This window comes from Galleria mellonella, unplaced genomic scaffold, assembly GCF_026898425.1.
Source record: "Galleria mellonella isolate WM207_F2 unplaced genomic scaffold, CSIRO_AGI_GalMel_v1 utg32, whole genome shotgun sequence".
NCBI classification, from domain to species: Eukaryota; Metazoa; Arthropoda; class Insecta; order Lepidoptera; family Pyralidae; genus Galleria; species Galleria mellonella.
This window is the reverse complement of record NW_026442075.1, coordinates 5,847,143-5,867,087: the sequence shown is the minus strand read 5'-3', so window position 1 is coordinate 5,867,087 and position 19,945 is coordinate 5,847,143. Positions and strand designations below refer to the sequence as shown.

The following is a 19,945-nucleotide window of genomic DNA, read 5'->3' as shown; positions in this document are numbered from 1 at the left end:
TATGGTATGCTATAGTTGGTATATACTTACTATATGAGATGGGGAAGTACATAGGCTGGTAATCAATAAAATAAATACGTAATTACTCGTATTAGTTTCCCTATTTAGTTTAGAACTTGCTTTACAGTGCGTGTGGCTGTACAGAGTTGGCATTTGAAAACCTGGATTAAAAATGAGGATTGTGTATATTAGTGTGATAAACCAAGACATGGGTTATTTATGTACCAAATTTCATCTAAATTTGTTCAATAAAAAAACAGAAATGCCTTTACAAAGTTACATTTATAATAAGATAAAAACAACATTTTTCAATAATAGTTTAATTGATATAAATAACATAGAAAACTATGAAATAAAGAAATTTAACATTCTATAAAAAATCATATCTAAACAATAATAATAATTTCATGCATTTATGTTTAAGTTTTACAGTGTTTCAGAATGGAAGAACAGTTCACAGAATGTTTACAGGTAAGTGGTTTACAGTATACACAATAACTACGATTACGGCTTTATTATTTATGCCATTTATGGTTATACATTAAAATATATATCTTTTAAATGTTAACTCGTATTTAGAAATCTTAAACTCTTGGACATATTGTATTCTGTGCCTTTAAACTGTACTCTTTTACAAAAAGATATGTAATTTACAATAAGAAAAACGAACAAAGAAAATAATTTATTTTAAAATTCTTTAAATGGAATAAAAAATTATTGGGGTTGTTGTAGCCAGGTAAAAAAATTGGATATTTTAGAATATAATTTCTAAATGATTTTATGAATGGAGATTTTTATTTAGCTGTTGAAGATCATCATAAGTGATCGTTTTATTGCAAAGGGGTTCGGGTTTATAATTACATTAGGTTGGAGAATGTAACCTTCCAAGAATTCCTTTCATTATTTATTTATTTATTACTATAATCTCTTATTTACTTTGTTTCTGTAATGTACACCAAGATCTAAACCAATTATTATTTTTATTATGACAATGTTATAAAAATAGACGAGTTATTTATTTTTATGGGTCTGCCCAGACGTTGTGAATTGAGCCTCGTCTGCGTAGGTCTTTATCTAAATCTAGGGGTTTATTCTGAAATGACAAATTTAAACATTTGCCCGAAAGTTATGGCCATTTTTACCAACAAAATCACTGAATTCAGTCGGTCGATAGATTTTTTCCAGTTTGCTCAAATAATATTGACAAGTAAATTGAGCGATAACAAGTAATTTAAAGTTTAACAGAATATCATTCCTTGAACATTTAGATTAATACGATGCATCCTACATCTATTTAAATCAGACTGCATCCATATTCGTAATAGTACCTGAACAAAGAGGTACAACACTTACCTACATATAACAAACATCATTACAGAAAGTTCTTTTTGTAAGAAACGGAAAGCTTATAACTACTTCTTCTTAGACAAAGTCCTTTGTTTCTCAGCATGTTGGACCAGCTGTTTGTCTGTGGCCAAGCCTTTCCTGACCCTGACCGAGTCCATGTATGCCTTGGCTCGGTTCACTCCGTCCCATTTCTCCCCCCATTGCAGATATTCTTCTTCGGTCCGCGGGCGCCAGAATGGATCGATGTCTATTACCTAGAAAATAAGCAAAATTATAAATTTCAATACTGGCTGTAACCCGCGACTTTTCCTATTAGAAGATACATAAGACATGATCCATCTATTTAAGTAATTTTATTTAAATTTATGTAGCTGTAAAAAGTAATTATTAACAAACGTCTCGTTGCAAATCTCTAAAGTTTAAACATGTACAGACTGATCTTTTAAAATTTATATTTTTTAAATTTATTTAGGTAATTTGATAAATTAGAAATTATTGGAAATGGATTAATTTACTGCTGAGTAATGGTAATGTGGTACATACACTTCTTAAACAAATATCGACGTTTAATCGTCAATAAGTTTAATTTTGTCCACGTTATTAAATAACGTGGACAAAATTGTACAAGTGTTCCAAATAAATATTATATTCTGAATTTATCCCAAACATAATGAAACCAAAAAGTAAATTATTTGTTGTAATATCATTTCAAATATGCTGTCGTAATTTATCGTAAAAATTATTCTTATGGCATAGAATTAAAGATCGAATTTAATTGCGACAAAACCAGTTATTTTGATCTAAAAACTAAACTATTCAACCGATTTTGATAAATTTTTATACGACCAACCTGTAAGTATGTCCTTTTAGATAAAAAAAAGCATTTTCTAAATCGGTTTAGAACTGACGGAGTTATGTGATAACAAACATAAAAAGGTATACAACCGAATTGAGAACTTCCTTCTTTTTGAAGTCGGTTGATAAAGAGATAAGATTGATAAAAATGTTCACAATTAAATTTACATCTACACTAATATTATAGATTAGGGATCCTTACTAAAACTTTTGTAACGTAATTAAAAAATGCTTTCGTCGCGTGCGCTGCGGAAACTATTGGTGATAGAACAAAAGTATGTTCTACAATATTGAAGAAAATACCAATAAGTATAAAAAACTTCGTGATACTATATGTTCAACTATAATCATTATGTCACAATAACCACTTTTTTAATATGTTGTAAAAATGTCCACCAGTGCGAAGCCGGGACGGGCCGCTATTAGTTCATAAAATATTGGCGGTTAGCCACCAATATGTAATAACTAAAGCAGTTGCATATTTATTATATTCGTATTCTTACTATTACATGACATTTGAACATGGATTAATCCTTATCAATATGATATTAGTTCTGAAATATATAGAAAAATGATGTACACGTAAATAAAATCTTAAATTATGATATATCGTGTTTCTACCGTGAAGTAGTTATGTTTGTATGACTGTGTTTCAGTTTGAAGGGTGGATTATGGCAGAGAATTGACAGGGTATAGAGGAATAACAACTGAGTCCTTAGGAATGGCAACACATGGTGGGTATCATGAGCGTAACAGTATACTCTGTTAGGTCCACGGTACTACTCATGTCTATAGACGACGGTTACCACTTTCTATCAGGTGGGCTGACAGTTTGTTTGTCATTCTAAGTTACATAAAAAAAAGATAAAATATCATACCTCCCAGTGACTAAACAGTAACTGTGGTGCGGCTAGGCCAGACGTATGCGTCCTGAGTTCCAGTGCAAACTTGAAGCTTTCAGCTACCGGCAGTAGTGCGCGTACTCTGAACGATGATGAGCCACCCTGCAAGTCACTGGCTATGACGCGTCCACCGCGACGACCCAGTGCCGCGTATAGTTTACCTGCAACAAAGGAAAAATATATCTGATTATTGAATGTAACACGTTTGGTAATTCGTTAGTATTCTTTCAAATTCAGCACATCTTGTATTTTAGTGATTATGATGGTAATCTAATTTCGCTTGAGCTATTGGTATTCGCTGACGTACATTTAGATAGGTAAGTTATTATTTTTAGCGACTAAAAAAACGGGGGAATTTAATATAATTTCTAAGCGATTACAAGAAGGAGGTGAGCAATTGGTATTTTTTTATCTGTATGTTACGAAATATCTGTATCCATTTTGAAATTACTTTGATAATTTTAAGGCAATCTAAACGGTGTGTTGGTCTTATATTAACTTTATCCTGACAGAAGTAATCTTTTTGTGATATAAAATCTTAAGTGATCTGTATGTAAATATTTCAGCTGATTTCGAATTGACAACAATAAATATTTTTAATGATTGTCTTTCAGCATAGTTCCATATAAATTTGTTAAAATTGAACATTTATTTTTTAATTAAATTTTTTCTCTTTGAATAGTTTTTTTGTAGTCTTAGAATAGGTTTTTAGTAGTCACTGGTTACGCGAAATGACATGGATAAACTACCGTAAATTACGCGGAATAATTTATGTTCGTGCCATAGACCGTGGTGCAATGGTAATCACGTTCATTTATAAAAAAGTCACGAAACCTGCGCGTCCACTAACGTATTTATTGGCAAAACAATCCACGTGACTCGCAATAGTTCATTCAGTATTTTTTTCCACTGGAACCACTGAAAAACGCATCCGCGACTCGTGAGCGGGGAGAAAGAAGCCAAAAAACGTTACACCGCAAAAAAGTTCGCTTCGTGATGTCATGTTACCGGGACTTCGACAAATATTCAGTGGTCAGTCGCGTAGAAAAATTCCTTGCTTCTTCACAGATTCGTCGCGGCCATTTTGAGATGAAAGGGGGGCTTCCGGTCACGGGCATCCGGTTCATGCGGTCACGTCTGCGGGATGGCTCACGGTGAAAAACTAGTTCGTATTTGCCCAATAAATAAGAGGTTTTTTGTATCATCAGAACATATTTGAACTTTCAACGCGCTAAGAATGTTGAAGAAAAAAACATCATCGTGTAACGGGGATTATACATTTTATAATTGTCGGGATGGCCATTTGTAATATAAAAGTCGATAGTTGAGGTTACAGATAAAAACAAATGATCTTGTATGATTACAATGGAATGTTGATATTGGGCGAAGTGTACATTGTATACCTATCGAGCTTTTTAGATTTGATACTTGGATGTAATGTAGTAAATAAGCATTTTATATAATATAATATAATACTTAACATTAAGAATATATGTACATAATTTCAGAGTATTTATTAATAAAATATTTGAAATATAAATAATTATTGCGTAAATTTCGTTAAATATGTAGTATAGTTTCATTAGCTGCAGTGTCCCGTTTACCCTCAGATGGCCTGTGCTTATTTGCCACCTTAGTCGTATATAAATTAAATTATTGTTCATATATTTATATTAACTTCATAATCTGAATTCAATTCAGTACCACAATTCAGTTCTATTATTATATAGTATAACAATAATTGTTACTACAAATACTCGTATATATATATATATATATATATATATATATATATATATATATATATATATATATACTTTTAAATTTGTAAAAGTTAAGGTTTTATGATTCTGATAGTATTAAATTTTATTTACTTATATTTATTACACGGAAAAATGCCAGCAATGCATTAACACTGGTTTGTTGAAAGAATGAATTAAATTGTAAAAGTAAAATATCTAAATAAAAAAAAAAAAAACAGAGGGGAGACGTTGTATAAAAGTCATTTGTTTGGATACTTCAGTCCCATCCCTAATTCTGCCGTGATACTTTATGGCAGAATTAGGGATGATTAACTACTGTTCTGTTTGCATTACTGTGATTCAGTTTAAAGGGTGGGATATGGCAGTGAAATTACAGGGTATAGCAGCATAACATCATAGTCCTCAGGAATGGCAACGCATGAGTGGTATCATGGGGGGCATAGTATACTCTCTTATGTCCATGGGGCACTTTTCATGTCTATAGACGACAGTTATCACTTTTCATCAGATGTGCCGTCAGCTTGTATGGTCAAGTCGCTTAAACAAATTATAAAGATATACTGTTATTACCTATAACATTCAATAAAGTTTAATTTTAATACATTTATATAGCTTACGAGTGTATCACAATCATAACCGTTCCTTCAAATGACCCCATAGTGAAGGCTGCGTGCGATTCGATGCGGCCATGAGCGTCCGTCAAGACGTAGTCTTAGAGGAGCTATTTCCTGCGGTTTCGTTCACTAAATAATAATTACACATTACGAATGGTCACTGTTGACTTGTGACGGTATAAGATTTTTTTTTGTTTACAGAATTTGACTCCAAAAAGTGCTTTTTTTATCTGATGTAAATTATATAAATGGCCTTCTAAAATAAATTATAATTATTAAATTATTTAAATTTTTATTGTAATATAATCATTAAATTACATAGTAATTAATGTAAGTTCTCGTTTTACAAAAAATCAGGATTCAATACGGATTGGAAAGAACATCCTTCCATTAAAAATAATAAATACTTATTAGATTAAAAAATAATCATCAAAAATATATAGTCGAAGATAGAATCTTTTACTTTTTAGAAGTCGGTTAAAATCGCCATATCCCGTAGCGTAAAATACATGAAAAAACACTCAGTCGAATTAAAACTTTCTTTTCGGAAGTCGACTGATAAACCTTGCACATTAATATAAATAAGCTGGTAGGCACTTAAGTTCAATATGATTTTTCTAATCACCAGGCATCGTCACTTATGTTTTATATATGTGATATATCAGTTGTTAACAGATAACGGGCGAAGAGAACCCGTTGCGCCCTATATCCACATCCATGTAACGGAGTTGGGCTTCCAAGGACATCCTGTAGATACTGTATTGGTATTTGTTGGATTGAAATACCTAAATATGTAATTTAATTCAATAGAACTTAAAGAAAGTATAAGAAAATAAAGTCTGCAAACAAAATAGATTAATTGATTGAACGTTTCAATTTGTTACTAATTTAGTTTAAGATTTTCCAACGCGGTTAGTTTTTCAACATGTTGATCTCTGAACAGTTTCCCCTGGAAACCATCGTAGTTAATGATTCTTGAATTTACCAGGATGGAGAAACTGAGCCGATTTCATCCTAATTGATTTGTTCTCTATTGGTGTTTGCCATTGTGCGTTTAGAATAAACAAGCGTACCATTCCCTTTATTAAAATTTTGTTAATTATTAATTGAATACTTCTTCGTACCTACGCACTTCTAAAACTAAGATTAGTTCTCACTTAACTAGTCTTACTTGAAGACTGTAGGAGTTTATACACTAGAGTTACTTCTATAATTGACAGAATAAACCCTAAGCACAATGTTAACTTGCGTGGGCAAAGACGTAGGTAAAAATTAATTAACCAAATCACTACAACTTAATTTCAATACAATTATAGCTGAGAGGAATGGGATTATTGATATTGAGGACTCGAGGCCCTATAGGGAGTTATATACCCTGCCAGGTCGACCTTGGAAACCATCGTAATAAATTCTTGTTGAATTCTTCAAGATGCGCTAACTGATCAGAGGGCCTACCATGAAATATTTTCCGAAATTTCGGAGCCAAACGAAACAGAAATTTGATGTTAAAATTTCATAATACATGCCGTTTGGAAATATTAAAAATGTTAAAATATTGTTCCTTTGGACTTTTATGATAGGATGTATGACGAACGAAATGTTAAAATTCATTTATTGATTTTGGTATAAACAAAAATACGAAGTTGAGTCCGAAATTTCGGAATATCATTTCATGGTAGACCCGCTGCTTTCATTTTTACCTATTATTCTTCACCAGTGCTATCATCCAATAAAAAACAGTTATAGCCTCCTAGAGGGTACAAACTGTGTAACTGATAGTTATTAAACGGGTACAATCATGCCCATTGCAACAAGTACTTAATTTTATGTAGCCGAACAATCACATAATGTTATAACGATACAATTATTTAATATAATATAATAATTTATTAATATTAACTGTTTGATTGGATTTCTTTTAACGATTTAGAAATGGGACATAGAACCTATTACGAATATTGATGCCTACTAAGTTTTAAAGTCTAAGCTAGTATGAGGCATTGAAGGTGCTTTAAGTTGCTCAGTGACTAGGATGAGAAGCTGTAAATTACTAACATTCGATCCAGTATTAGATTTGGGTATTTATTATCACGAGCGAGTAAAATATTTAGATATATTACGAAATCACAGATATTAATATTAGTATCACAGAATTTTCATAATATACTTTTATAGATTAGGTTGATCTATGGGATTAAGAAATGGTTATAAGGATTTCTAAATCTGGTAAACTAGCCATTTGCTCGGCACTTTATACGCGTGGATTTCAACCCTAGGAAAACCGATGAAATTGAACACTTATCGATAACATATCAAGATAAAACGTACACCAGTTTTTAAATATATCTTCAGGAATACAAAAGTGAAAACCACATACAATTCGGTGCAGTAGCAATTTGCGTGATGCCGAAGCAAACATACAAATAGACAAAATTTCCAAAAATCATCGTTTTGGCTTTTATTGCTATTATTGAGATACTTTATATTAACTTTTAATAAATAACTTTCATGTACAGACATAATTTAGTTACAGTTTTATTATATCAGTAAAATTAATTTAGAATGGTCAGAAGCTTTACTTACTTGTGGAAAAGGTATTCCGTTATAAACATTCGAAGTGAATTATGGTGCTTCATAGCGCCAATTGGGTTTTTCTATGAGACACAACCGCGGAGAGCCGGCGGATGTTGAGCAGTTAACGTGGGTTACTGCGGAAATGGTGCGGCGTTTATTGAGCAATGTAACTACCTAAACTACGGACTACCCTTTAATTGCTTAAGGCTGTATTACACGGAAATCTTATTAGTTTTAAATTTGCAATCATTTGTTTTTGTTACGATTCAAACAAATGTGTTTTGGTGTCCTCCAAATTTATTAATCTATCCAAGTTCGCAGGTTACAGGTAATTGTAGTTTTTAGTAAGCACTTTTCAATATATTACCTATTTGGTTCACGTACGTATATACTCGTATATGTCAAGGAGTGGTTTCTATTATTATCTCCATTAATTTGCATCGATACATCTCTGTTATTTATTTAAGGACAGCCAACAAAGCATATACTTATATCAACTTAAAATAAAAGACATGGTTACATTAAAGCAATAAAATGCTGGCCTATTTAAAGACTCGACATGAATATTTACATATTATCATCATATCCCATATCTTTCGAAGAATAAACAAGCTGAAGTAGCAATGGGTCACATAGCTCGAAAAATCTACAACCGATGGGGAAGAATGAAACGCAGTGTAGGACGACTTCTCACTAGATGGAGCGACGACCTCAAATGTAACATATAGCAGGGAGGCGGTGGATGCAGGTGGCTCAGGGGCATTTCTAACGAAGTCTATAGGGGATGCCTATGTTCAGCAGTGGATAGTTAATTGTTCATATGATAAAGATGATGTATGTTCCATAATTCTTGTTTACAAATTAGCAATCTAACCCTTTTCCATTTAAGCCTTTTTTGTACTTACTTGTTTGCTCGATATATCTTTGCTCGACTGGATTAAGTAGTAAAACATTTGTTTATAGATTTTACACAGACAGGCGACAATTTTTACTCCCTTCCTGCAGCAGTTTCCCGTCACGACAACTAACGCAATATAATAAAGTGATCGGATGTTGAGCGTATACGTTAATAACATCTCTCAGCTTTCCGTTTAAAAGTAAGTGTTCTAAGGATGTTTTGGTGACGAAAAGACGCTATTTGCAATTAAAATTAATTTATACTTAAAAATAAACATAAAAATGAAAGATCCGTTTGTCTTTATGTGTAGGTTAAGGTAAATAGGCGATATTTGAGTTTATGTTCAACATTCTATATCACATCATTAGGACTGCACTCAAATGATCTCAAATTTCTAATAAAAATGCACCTACGAAGTTTGTGCCGAACATATTTAAATAAACTTCAAATAATATTTCGAATTTAACTAAGTATTCCATGTTTATATTTACTATATTATACATATTATATTTTATATATATATATGATATTTTGTCTCTTTGTTTGTTCGTATTTATGTACTATACTTTATCTGCGCTGCTAATCTACAAGTGTATACGACGATAGGATGGGATCTGATATTGCGATTCAAGAATCAATGTCAGCGTTTCAGTGAGTTGTCAGTGCTTAAAAAAATTATACATTCCTGTAACCTCTATCAAAGTTGAGCGAAGTAAATAATTAAAAATAGTATAGTCAGATCGATTTAGAAAACATTCAGCAGATTGACTAAAAATAGATCATAGTTAACTGTTGCTTTTTAAACGATTTACGAAGCTCAAGATACACAATCGGGAAGCGGGTCTGATCTCATCCGTCTGCGACTGAATTCATATGCCGTTAAGAAGTCATTTCCTGCGCAACACCTGTCAACCCACTACAGACTGGCCCATGGAACGTTTAACGTAATCTCTTTATCTACTTTGTCGGTAAAGAACCAATAACCTAATTATTAAGCAAATATCTTATACGACAAAAGCAAAGCAAAATTACTTACTATAACTCCTATAACTATGTCTACAAATTCCATATATATGTCTTTTTATAAAATAGGGAATTGTAGTATATTCAGTATGGCGGGATTTGTAACATAATTTAATATTGAAAAATTAAGAAAACATCTAATAACGTTAATGATACTGAATATAATTTTACTACCTTAGGTTGAAATATTCTTTAATCTTTCATAATAATTAGATTACGATTAATTAAACGTTAAACGATAAATTAGATTAGACCACGCGATTTGTCTTTTACGGGTTAAGAAAGGAAATTAATAAAATCTGAAAGACATAAAGAGACAGATGTTACTCTTTATTTAAATAATCAATACAGACATATCCCGGACACGCGAATAAAGTCGCGAGTAAAAACTAGAATAACTACAATATAAGGGAGTTTTGCTAGTAGTTGTTGCGTTTGGCAGAAGGATTGGTAATCGTTCTTTGGTTATATTTTAGCAGGGACGTTGCTATTCATTCCTCGATTATTAAGTTCCCTTAGTCGCCTCTTACGATACCTACAGGAAAGGATTAAAGGCTATTCTAAACCGGGAAGACACAGTTTTTTTTTATATTTTTTCATTTATTTGGAACAAAAACATTGCTTACGATATTATTGAAAATAGATACCTATTAAAATTACATTTGTGCACGTGTAAACGTTTAGGTGGGACGAATGAATGAATTAATTAAAGGTTTATGGTTAATCAAGACATAACATGTAGATATTATTACTTGTACGATATTCAATGCGATAAAGATTACAATAAATATATAATGTGTGTATTTAATTTTATTATGTTTCCCGCTCAATAAGGAGTAGAGTATATTAATTAAATACTTAAATAAAATGACAAATAGATTATAATCACGACCACCTTGTTATACGTAGGTACTATTTATAGTAACCAGAGCAGTGTCATTTGTAGGTGGTGTCAAATGCGTAGTACAGTTAGTAGCATATTTATATCTATATAGGGTGACAAAAGGGTACGTCTCTTACGTTATTTGCCCTTGAGAATTTAAATTATTAAAATTGTTATCTTTTGCTGTGAGAGGAAAATAAAAAAAAATATTACAAGAAAAATTATATATTATATATTAATTAAAAAAAATTCTTTGACGTGTTTTGATTAATACGTAATAAAGAACAAGACAAAAAAACACGCATGAAACTAATTACATTTTAATGTAACACTGTTTTTTTTTTTCAAATAAGCTGTCGTAGTTTATATATGTTAAAAATAATTGGTTAGTACACATCCATGTTTATTTCGCATATCTAGAGAGAATATAATAAAAACTTTAATGTTTTTTTTAATAAACAAAGAAACTGTTCATTTCTATAGGTGACGGTTACCATTTGTTATTAGCTGGACCGTCAGCTCTTTAACCATTCTAAGTTGCATAAAAAATAAACAAAAAATTTAAACTGAAGAAAAAGTGACTTCATCACCGTCATAGTTTTGTCAATTTTTTTTTCTCTAAACATCATCATCATCTTCCTACCCTTATCCCAATTATTATTTGGGGTCGGCGTAATATGTTTTTATCCATATTACAAAAAGATTTGGCTTATAGTTTTACGATCGGTCGCCTGCCTGACGTCAAGCCTATTTGGGACCAACCTATTTCTTTTATCTAAACAAATATATATAAAGACAATATATTAGAGTTTCTGTGTTTGTTTGTAATGGATAAACTCAAAAAATTCTTTCAGCCATAGAAGGCTAGATTATCAGCGAGTAACATGGGCTATTAAGATATTTTGTTAAAAATAAAGCCGTGCGAAGTCTGTTCGCTAGTACAGATATAGTTTGGTAAATCAATATTGCATATATACCTATATGTAATTATTTATATATTATATGTAGAATTAATAAATACATTAACATATTACATAGTATTTGTCGCGGGTTTAACAGTCGTCGTGATTATTTTCTTGCAAAAATGATTAAGATTTTATTTAAAGATATAATTTATACTTTAGGAAATTAATGAACAAAATATCTATGAATCTTGTTAATATATAATAAAATTGTTACTAGACTAAAAATTTATGTAAGGAATCTTAATAAGACCAATAAATGCCAAAATAATAATGTTTTAAATTTTTTTTGTCTGTATATTTGTTACGGCAGCACGCATTAACTATTGCATCAAATTAAATGCAGTTTTCATAGTTGAGTTCTTGAAGGTCTAACTTAAAATCTGGTGTATATTTAAAGTTGATTAGAAGTGGTATTACTTCTGGTTTTCCTACTTCAGAAATTTACGCGTACGAAGTAGTTTATTTGTTCAACTGTACATAAGCAGATTATTTATGGCTAAGTTTTATAAAGAAACACTGGTGTTGTCTAATTAAACGACCATATACGTTGTAGAGGAAACGGTGGGTTTGGAGAGTGGGCCGAGAATCGAAGCCGCTACCCTATGCAGACGGGGACGTGGGTAGTGTTAGTGTTGCATAAGAGAGCTACGCAATTCGAGCTGCTTTTTGACGAGTGCAGTAAGGTTAAGATGTCTGACCTAATAGTAGGTGTTTTATATAAGCAAAATAATTTTTGTGTAGGTAGTGTTTTCTTTTGAGGAGCATTTTCAATTCAATATCCAAATATTAACTTACATATTTGTCTATTTTTATATTACAATTGAAAAGAAAATTTACCAGAGAAAGACTTTGTACAAAAGTCGATTGTTTGGGTACCTCTGTCCCATTCGTGTTTCAACCGTAAAGCAGTTGTGTTTGCATGGCTGTGTTTCGGTTTGAAGGGTGGGATATGGCGTGAATTTACTGGGTACATAGGAATAACACCTGAGTCCTCAGGAATGGCAACGCATGGGGGGTATCATGGGCGAAACAGTATACTCTGTTATGTCAATGGTACTGCTCATGTCTATAGGCGACGGTTACCGCTTTCCATCAGGTGGGCCGTCAGCTTGTTTGCCATTCTAAGTTGTACAAAAAAAAGACAAAATTAAAAAAAATACAAATTAACTACGGTTGATTGATTGGTACATAACGTCATATGGTGTTAAGTTCAACTTTTACACTGACTAGGTGTATTTAAGTTCAATAAACAAATTTATTAAACCCAGCTTCAATTTATATGTTATCAAGCAATTTAAATTATTAATAAATTTATCTGAAAATTCTAAATCGAATATCTATATTAGACAAAAGTCAGAATACATCACAATACAGATTAGAATACCTATCTTTATTCTCAACTCGATTTGCATTACATTTACTTAAACTACCTTAGTGGCATTTGAATGCGAGTATATTTCGAGTAGGTACAGTATTAATTGTGAATATAGTTACTATAAATCTTAATGTAAATCGGACATTACTTTGCATCCTATAATATATTGTTTACTGTAAAGTTTTATGATTTAAAGTTATTTTATTATACATAGAAGGATATTAAGAAATGTTTATCTTTCTCAATGACAGATAGAAACGATTTGTATGTCAACGTAATCATAATTAATAAAAAATTAACAATACATTTGAACTATCAAGCGTTAAAATATTGCGTCGTCGCGTGCATACAACTATTAAAACTTTCACGAAAGTTCTACAGTAAGAGTTAACCAATAAATGTTTGTAAAACACACGAAACTTCAGTTTAGAAGCAGTTTAGGGGATCATTTACGGGCTTAGCCGCTTTATCTAGATGGGAATGACAGTTCGAGGCTAGTTTTAATCGTTGCTAACACGAATAGGTATAGTTTGTTATTGTTATGACTTCGTATGTACCTAATTAGAAGCAGCTACTATTTGTTAATAATTATGCATGTTTCTTTAACTATTATTCTGCAGCTATACAAAATTATTAGGTAAAAATTTGTGTTAGGCTAAAATAACAATATGAATACCTATATATATTAGGTACATAGTGTCATCTAATTCTAAACTAAGCAGACCTTGTAATATGAGTATTGCGACTAATAGTAGGTACATCATCACCATATCAGCCGTTCACTATCTGTTGCCGATAGGTCTCCCCAAAAGGGGGGTTTGGCCAGTCGATGCCAGACTTGATAGGCGGATTAGCAACGCAGTTAAGCCATGGTGAGAGATGCTGCTGTATATCCCTCGATAATTAAGTTACCATAGTCATCCCTTACGACACCTACAGGAAAGGCAGGGGTGGCCTATTCTATGTCAGAATGATATGACAAAATTGATAGTTAATAAATATTTTTTTATTCATCTTATACGTATAGGAAATAACCAATATGAAAACAAATAAATATACTTACAAATACAAATATTTGTATTGTACAGAAATCGAAGCCTAAAATATCTGAAACGGGGCAGAGTGAAACGAATATACAGGGTGAAACTGAAATCGTTGATGATACGTCAATTTAAAATCTAAAGATAGATAAATGGATACTCACTATTGTATTAATATCCTTTATTGTATCCTCTAAAAGATTACAGTAGCATCCTTATTATAGATACAAACAATTAAAAAACAATAGTCACACTGAGAAAACAATAGGCGGCCTTACAAAATATACTGTAATATACATATTATAATAAAACGAAAATCACATCCATTAAATGCGTTAACAGAAAAGACGAGGTAAAAAAAAACATGTTAAGATCCTAACCGGATTTTGCACTTCCCAGTAAAGAACAATAAGGTCTTATTGTAGGAACTACAAAGGACTAAAGTGCGCGTGCCAATCATATCGCCTTCTTCACACTTTTGAGAGATGCAAAAAATGCTGACCACTCAAGATTTCAAGTGCTTTATAGTAGGGTTGTCAGTTTATGACTTCACACAAAAAAACCTCGACTCTTTGTACACTATTTGTTTACTGTAGAACAATACTGTATTATAAAAATTTGTGTAATATGAATGCCATTTCTTCAAACTTATTATCTAAAATACAAAAATAAAAAAAATTATGGATGCAAAATAAAACTAAGAATTTTTTGTTTTATTTTAAAAGTCTTACATTTATGAAATTTCATATCAAATTTCTTGACAGTCCATGTGGTGCCGGCATAGAATAAGCCACTCTTTCCTTTCCTGTGGGTTTCGTAAGAGGCGACTAAGGGAGGGCGAGGGATGGGCAGCATTGTCCGGTTATGGTTATGGGCTGATATGATGACAATGATGATGATAATGACATCCACTTTACTCAAGGTAAATATTAAGTATTCTGTGGTAAAAGCAAGAAACTATCGTATATAATATTATTTTATAATTGTGTGGGAATGTACGCGCGTCTATAAGATTTCAACTGAATAGAATAACAATTGAATACTATTAAATTTTCCATTAACGATTTAACCATTGGAAACTTTAAGTGTTTTTTTTTACAACACAGGGGGCACACGAGCATGTGGCTCACCTGATGGTAAGTGAATACTGCCGATCACCCAACACACCAAAGGCATTGCAAGTGTGCTGCTGGCCTTTTAAAAAGGAATATGCTCATTTCTTAAAGATTATGATGTATCGGTTCGGAAATACTGTTGCTGGAAGTTGATTCCAAAGAGTATGCGTAGATGAAAGTGTTCTGAAAAACGCACAGTGGAAGACCACCATTGGCACCAATGGCAAACAAGCTTACAGCTCGTCTGATGGTAAATGATTACTGTAGTCTATGGACGGCAGAAACACTAGAGGTGTCACGTTCGCGTTGCCGACCCTGAAGTAACCTTAATAAACCCTTTTTGAATAATCCCTTACTGTAGTCTCTAGAGAAAATCTCAGTAGTTTTAATTATAATTTATTAAAATTGTTACATGGTCCGATATCGTTGCAGTTTTATGGAGTTACAGCTAGCAGGATTGAAAAATCTTAATGTATAAAAATAGTTATTTTTGTTACATCTTGCCAACCCTTGTAAACTAAAGTACAATTGAAGGAGTTACATTGTCTTGTGCCTCATCCAGACAATGAACTACTTTGAGTGCTGCCCTTTCCTTACATTGTAATCCTTGGCGTGTACTTCATAGCTAAGGAATAATGTATTACGTGATTTTATAACAATGTTTGGAATTAAATTGCCTTGGGTTTAGACTTTATTAATTATACTACAGATAGCAATATACTCTATTGGATCAACTTCCACGCGGTTCCTTCTGGATACTATCTTGGTTAATTCTTGTGGAAGTCGTCATAATGGGTTAACTGAGTGCTTTTTATCCTAACCTATCATCTCGCACTGGTACTCTGCCAGCGTTTTCCGATACCTAGCGCAAGCGGGGTTACTATTCTAACCAAACTCATTAAAAAAATTAACTTATTTGTGTTTTTAACATACTAAATTCATATTGAGTATAAAGTAGTCGAGTTGATATTTTTTGTCCATTTTCAACTTCTGTGTTTATTGGTTCAATTTTCACTTTCACTGGTAGAAAACTCTTTTTAAACGACTTTAAAAAAAGAGGTTAGTGACGTCAACTGTGGACCAATTTCAATTAGATGCTAGTAATTTTGTTTACACCCTGTATAGTAGATGACAAGTCTACTGTATATTTATTTATAATTAGACAACACACGTCGTTAATTCTAATTGAATAGACCTACCGATAACGTAGCAACAGGAATAAATAGAAAACATGAATATGAATATTCGACATCCTGTTGCGAGCCTTTTAAATAAACATTCGAGTCAATTGGTTTTAGCATTGGTTTTTAGTTTTGTATAATTCGCTTGAGTGGATAGATTAGATACAATCACGGAAAAAGTATGTTATTTAGATTATTTAATCTATGATAATATCACAACATAGATACTACGGCGTAATGTATGGTTGTCACTACTACATTTATAGATGTCTGTACACGCGTAATGTGTTGGCATTGTGTGCATGTGATTGCGCTTCGTTCCTTTTTTAAACAATTTTGTAAATGAGAAGGGGCTCTTTTCAAAGTCTGTATTTTTATGTGTGTATGTATATATAGAAAGTATTACGCAATATCTTAGCTGAAGCGCAATTAATTTTGAATCTTATCTGTTATTGATGCAATGAACATGTTTAGATATTTATAATATATTAGTTTATGTTTTTTATATTTTATTTTATATGTTATGGCAGCTCAGGGACGAAGCAGTGTAAGTATAATCCTTCCCCATGGACTTTTTAGTTATGGGGGGCTAAGGAATACTGTTCCTCTAAATGTTGGGAGCCAATTAGGTACAATTTTGGTATCCCGTTAGCGAACTAACGGAATACCAAAAATTTGCAGTTCATTTACTTAGTTTGATCTCAAGTTTTTCTGTTTTCATCTGTGTTATGCAAATTATAATTTTATGATATGTGTTCTCTTATTGACTGTCATAAGAAACGGGACCATGCCTTATAACAGTTTACCAGTAGGACGAAACCCTCCTAGTTTGGCTTTTGGTTATGTTTTTAGAGGAACACTGCTGATAGGGATGCAGTTTCGACAATTACAATAAAACAAATTAAATACATACAATAAAACGTCTAAAATGAAGATGAAGTTGTTTTTAAAAAATTGTAATCTCTCTTGTGTAGAAAACACTACGAAAATCCCATTAGACATGAGTCATCCGCAAATACTATATTTACCCCATAAATGAATATGACACGCGATGCAAGTTCACCCTTGATTGACGTCAATACTTGCCTACGTCTGAAGTTATTTTTGGTAAATAGTTTAATGAAGTTGCTGTATATTGATTTATTTTGCTGCTGTATATTGTGATTGTAATTTAATAATAGTTTTATGTATTTATCATCACATCAGCTCTTAACTGTCAACTGCTGAACATAACCCTCTCCCCTGGGTGATTTTGCCAATAATTGCCACGCTTAGTAAGCGGATTTCCAACTACAGTATAACTTACATACATAATATTTATATCTCATAACATGAACAATTAAAAAAGAAATGAACAACCACGTGCCACGGCCTCCAACATATACATACCTACCTACATACCGCATAGTTACATTTACCGATAGCTATATACATCAACATATAACTATATCTATGACCTGCAAGTATGTATAGTACGACTGTCCATTCATAAGAAGCGGTTCATTCATGCCGGCTCGAGGACGTGAATGGGAGCGAGCGAGACAGACGACGTTAAGGTTGTTGTACACTGACAATGGAATCTTTGAATTGAAATCCTGTTCTACGAAATACCTATTGAATGGCGTTGTTTTAAAACAATTGTGTACGTGGTTTTGTTTCGTCGAGTAGCTATTATGGGAAGAGAAGGGTGGGTATTCCGGCATGGGTTGTACTCAAGTTTGTTATTGGATTATCTACTTCGTAATTATTATGCGGGCATTGTGCATTACAGACAATTAAAAAAGGTTAAAAAGAAGGAAGTTATATGTATTTCGGATCTGTTGTTGTTATTGTAGAAACAAGAAATTTCTTCTTTCGAAACTGAATTACGTATTTTTATTTGAATGATTTTTTTTGTTCAATTGTAAGGAATTTAATATAGTGCCACATAAATTTAGGTTAAAATTAAGTACCTAGTTCTTCTTTATAAAATTCTTTTATATGCTGACATTGTATGAACGTGACCAGACGTTCGAAGTTCGATGACCGGCCGTTTTGTTTTTTGTTCATTACGTAACTGCTGTCGTATTGCCAAATCATAATTGTATGTATATGCATATGTTGCTATGTATCCAATTGTGTTATACAAACCGATAAATACTATTTAGAATTAAAGAAATAAATCACGTATGTAATGGCTGCGCCATGTGTTTGAGGAAACTAATATTGTTAGCGTAAATAGAAAATAAATATTTTTGATAGAAATTAAATATTTGTATTAAGAAATTTCAAAAAAAGAAGGAAATTCTCAATTTAACAACAAATATTATGTTATGTATATTACATGATGTATTCGGCCATCCTTAATCAATTTATACATTTCATTATGCGAGCGACGATTTTCTTTAATATTAATCTTATACTCATAATTTTGTGACGATTGCAGGTGTTGTTATTTTATGTGTTGTCCAACATCTTAAAATTTGTAGTCCAAATTTGTAAATTAACATTTTGCATCAGCGTATCAATAAAAACTTCGCTTTTAGAGAAGTTTAAGCTGGTAGTAACTCGCCTTTTGTGTAAATATTTTCTTCTATTACCTATTATTTTTTGTAGTATTCTTACTAACATCATAAATGTAAAAGTGAGTTCGTCTGTTTGTTTGTTATCTACCTTTTAGAACTTAAATGGCTTAACCAATCATTATGAAATTTAGTATAGGTACACGTACTTTATGGGATAAAGAACGACATAGGATTTTTACAACTGTCACGCGAATGAAGTTGTGGGTAAAAGCTAGTTAGCTTAATATGTTAGATTACGTTACACATGTTAGATAGTTATAATATATTTAGACAATAAAAACTAGAATTACCATATTTGGATAAAATATAAATGAAATTCTAGTTTAATGTGAATGTGGAGGCATCTTTATATCAGAGCAACAAGATTGTGTAAAAAAACATCGCCGGTAGGAAGTCAACTGGAGTGCGACTCAACTATTTTGATCCATGGAAGACGTTAAATAACATGAGGTTACGTAATAGATATGTAGTATAATTCCAATAAAATTTTGTAAAGTTTTATAATTTTACAGTGATTCAATAGTTGTATATAAAAAGTTGTACATAATACACATAGTTTTATTAAAAAAAATGTTTGTATTTGGCTTTGAAGGGGAGATATGTATGGAAGTGATAAATATTACGGCTTTATAGGTAACATTCTGACATCATCATGAAGGACGGAATAATAATTAGCGATATGATAAATTGTATTAATTCACGATTTGGTTTTATATACGTGAACCATTCACGTCCGTAGTCCATTAAATTATTAAAAAAAAATTATGTTAAATATGTTAAATTATTATCTATTTATCAACATTATTAATGGTGCACTTTTTTAATTATAGTTAAAAAAGATATCGA

The 19,945-nt window shown here is 31.8% G+C and overlaps 1 protein-coding gene across 1 annotated transcript in view; it reads right to left on the bottom strand.

The window, feature by feature from the left end:
• Positions 1 to 304: 304 nt before the first annotated feature.
• LOC113510614 (elongation factor-like GTPase 1) overlaps positions 305 to 19,945 on the bottom strand; it is a 154,655-nt gene continuing 135,014 nt past the window's right edge. Inside the window, exons 10-11 of the mRNA XM_026894072.3 lie at positions 3,081 to 3,265; positions 305 to 1,601 (exon numbers count right to left, since the gene is read on the bottom strand). Of these exons, the coding sequence (XP_026749873.2) occupies positions 1,413 to 1,601; positions 3,081 to 3,265 (374 nt within the window). The 3' untranslated portion in view covers positions 305 to 1,412. The remainder of the gene's footprint in view (positions 1,602 to 3,080; positions 3,266 to 19,945) is intronic.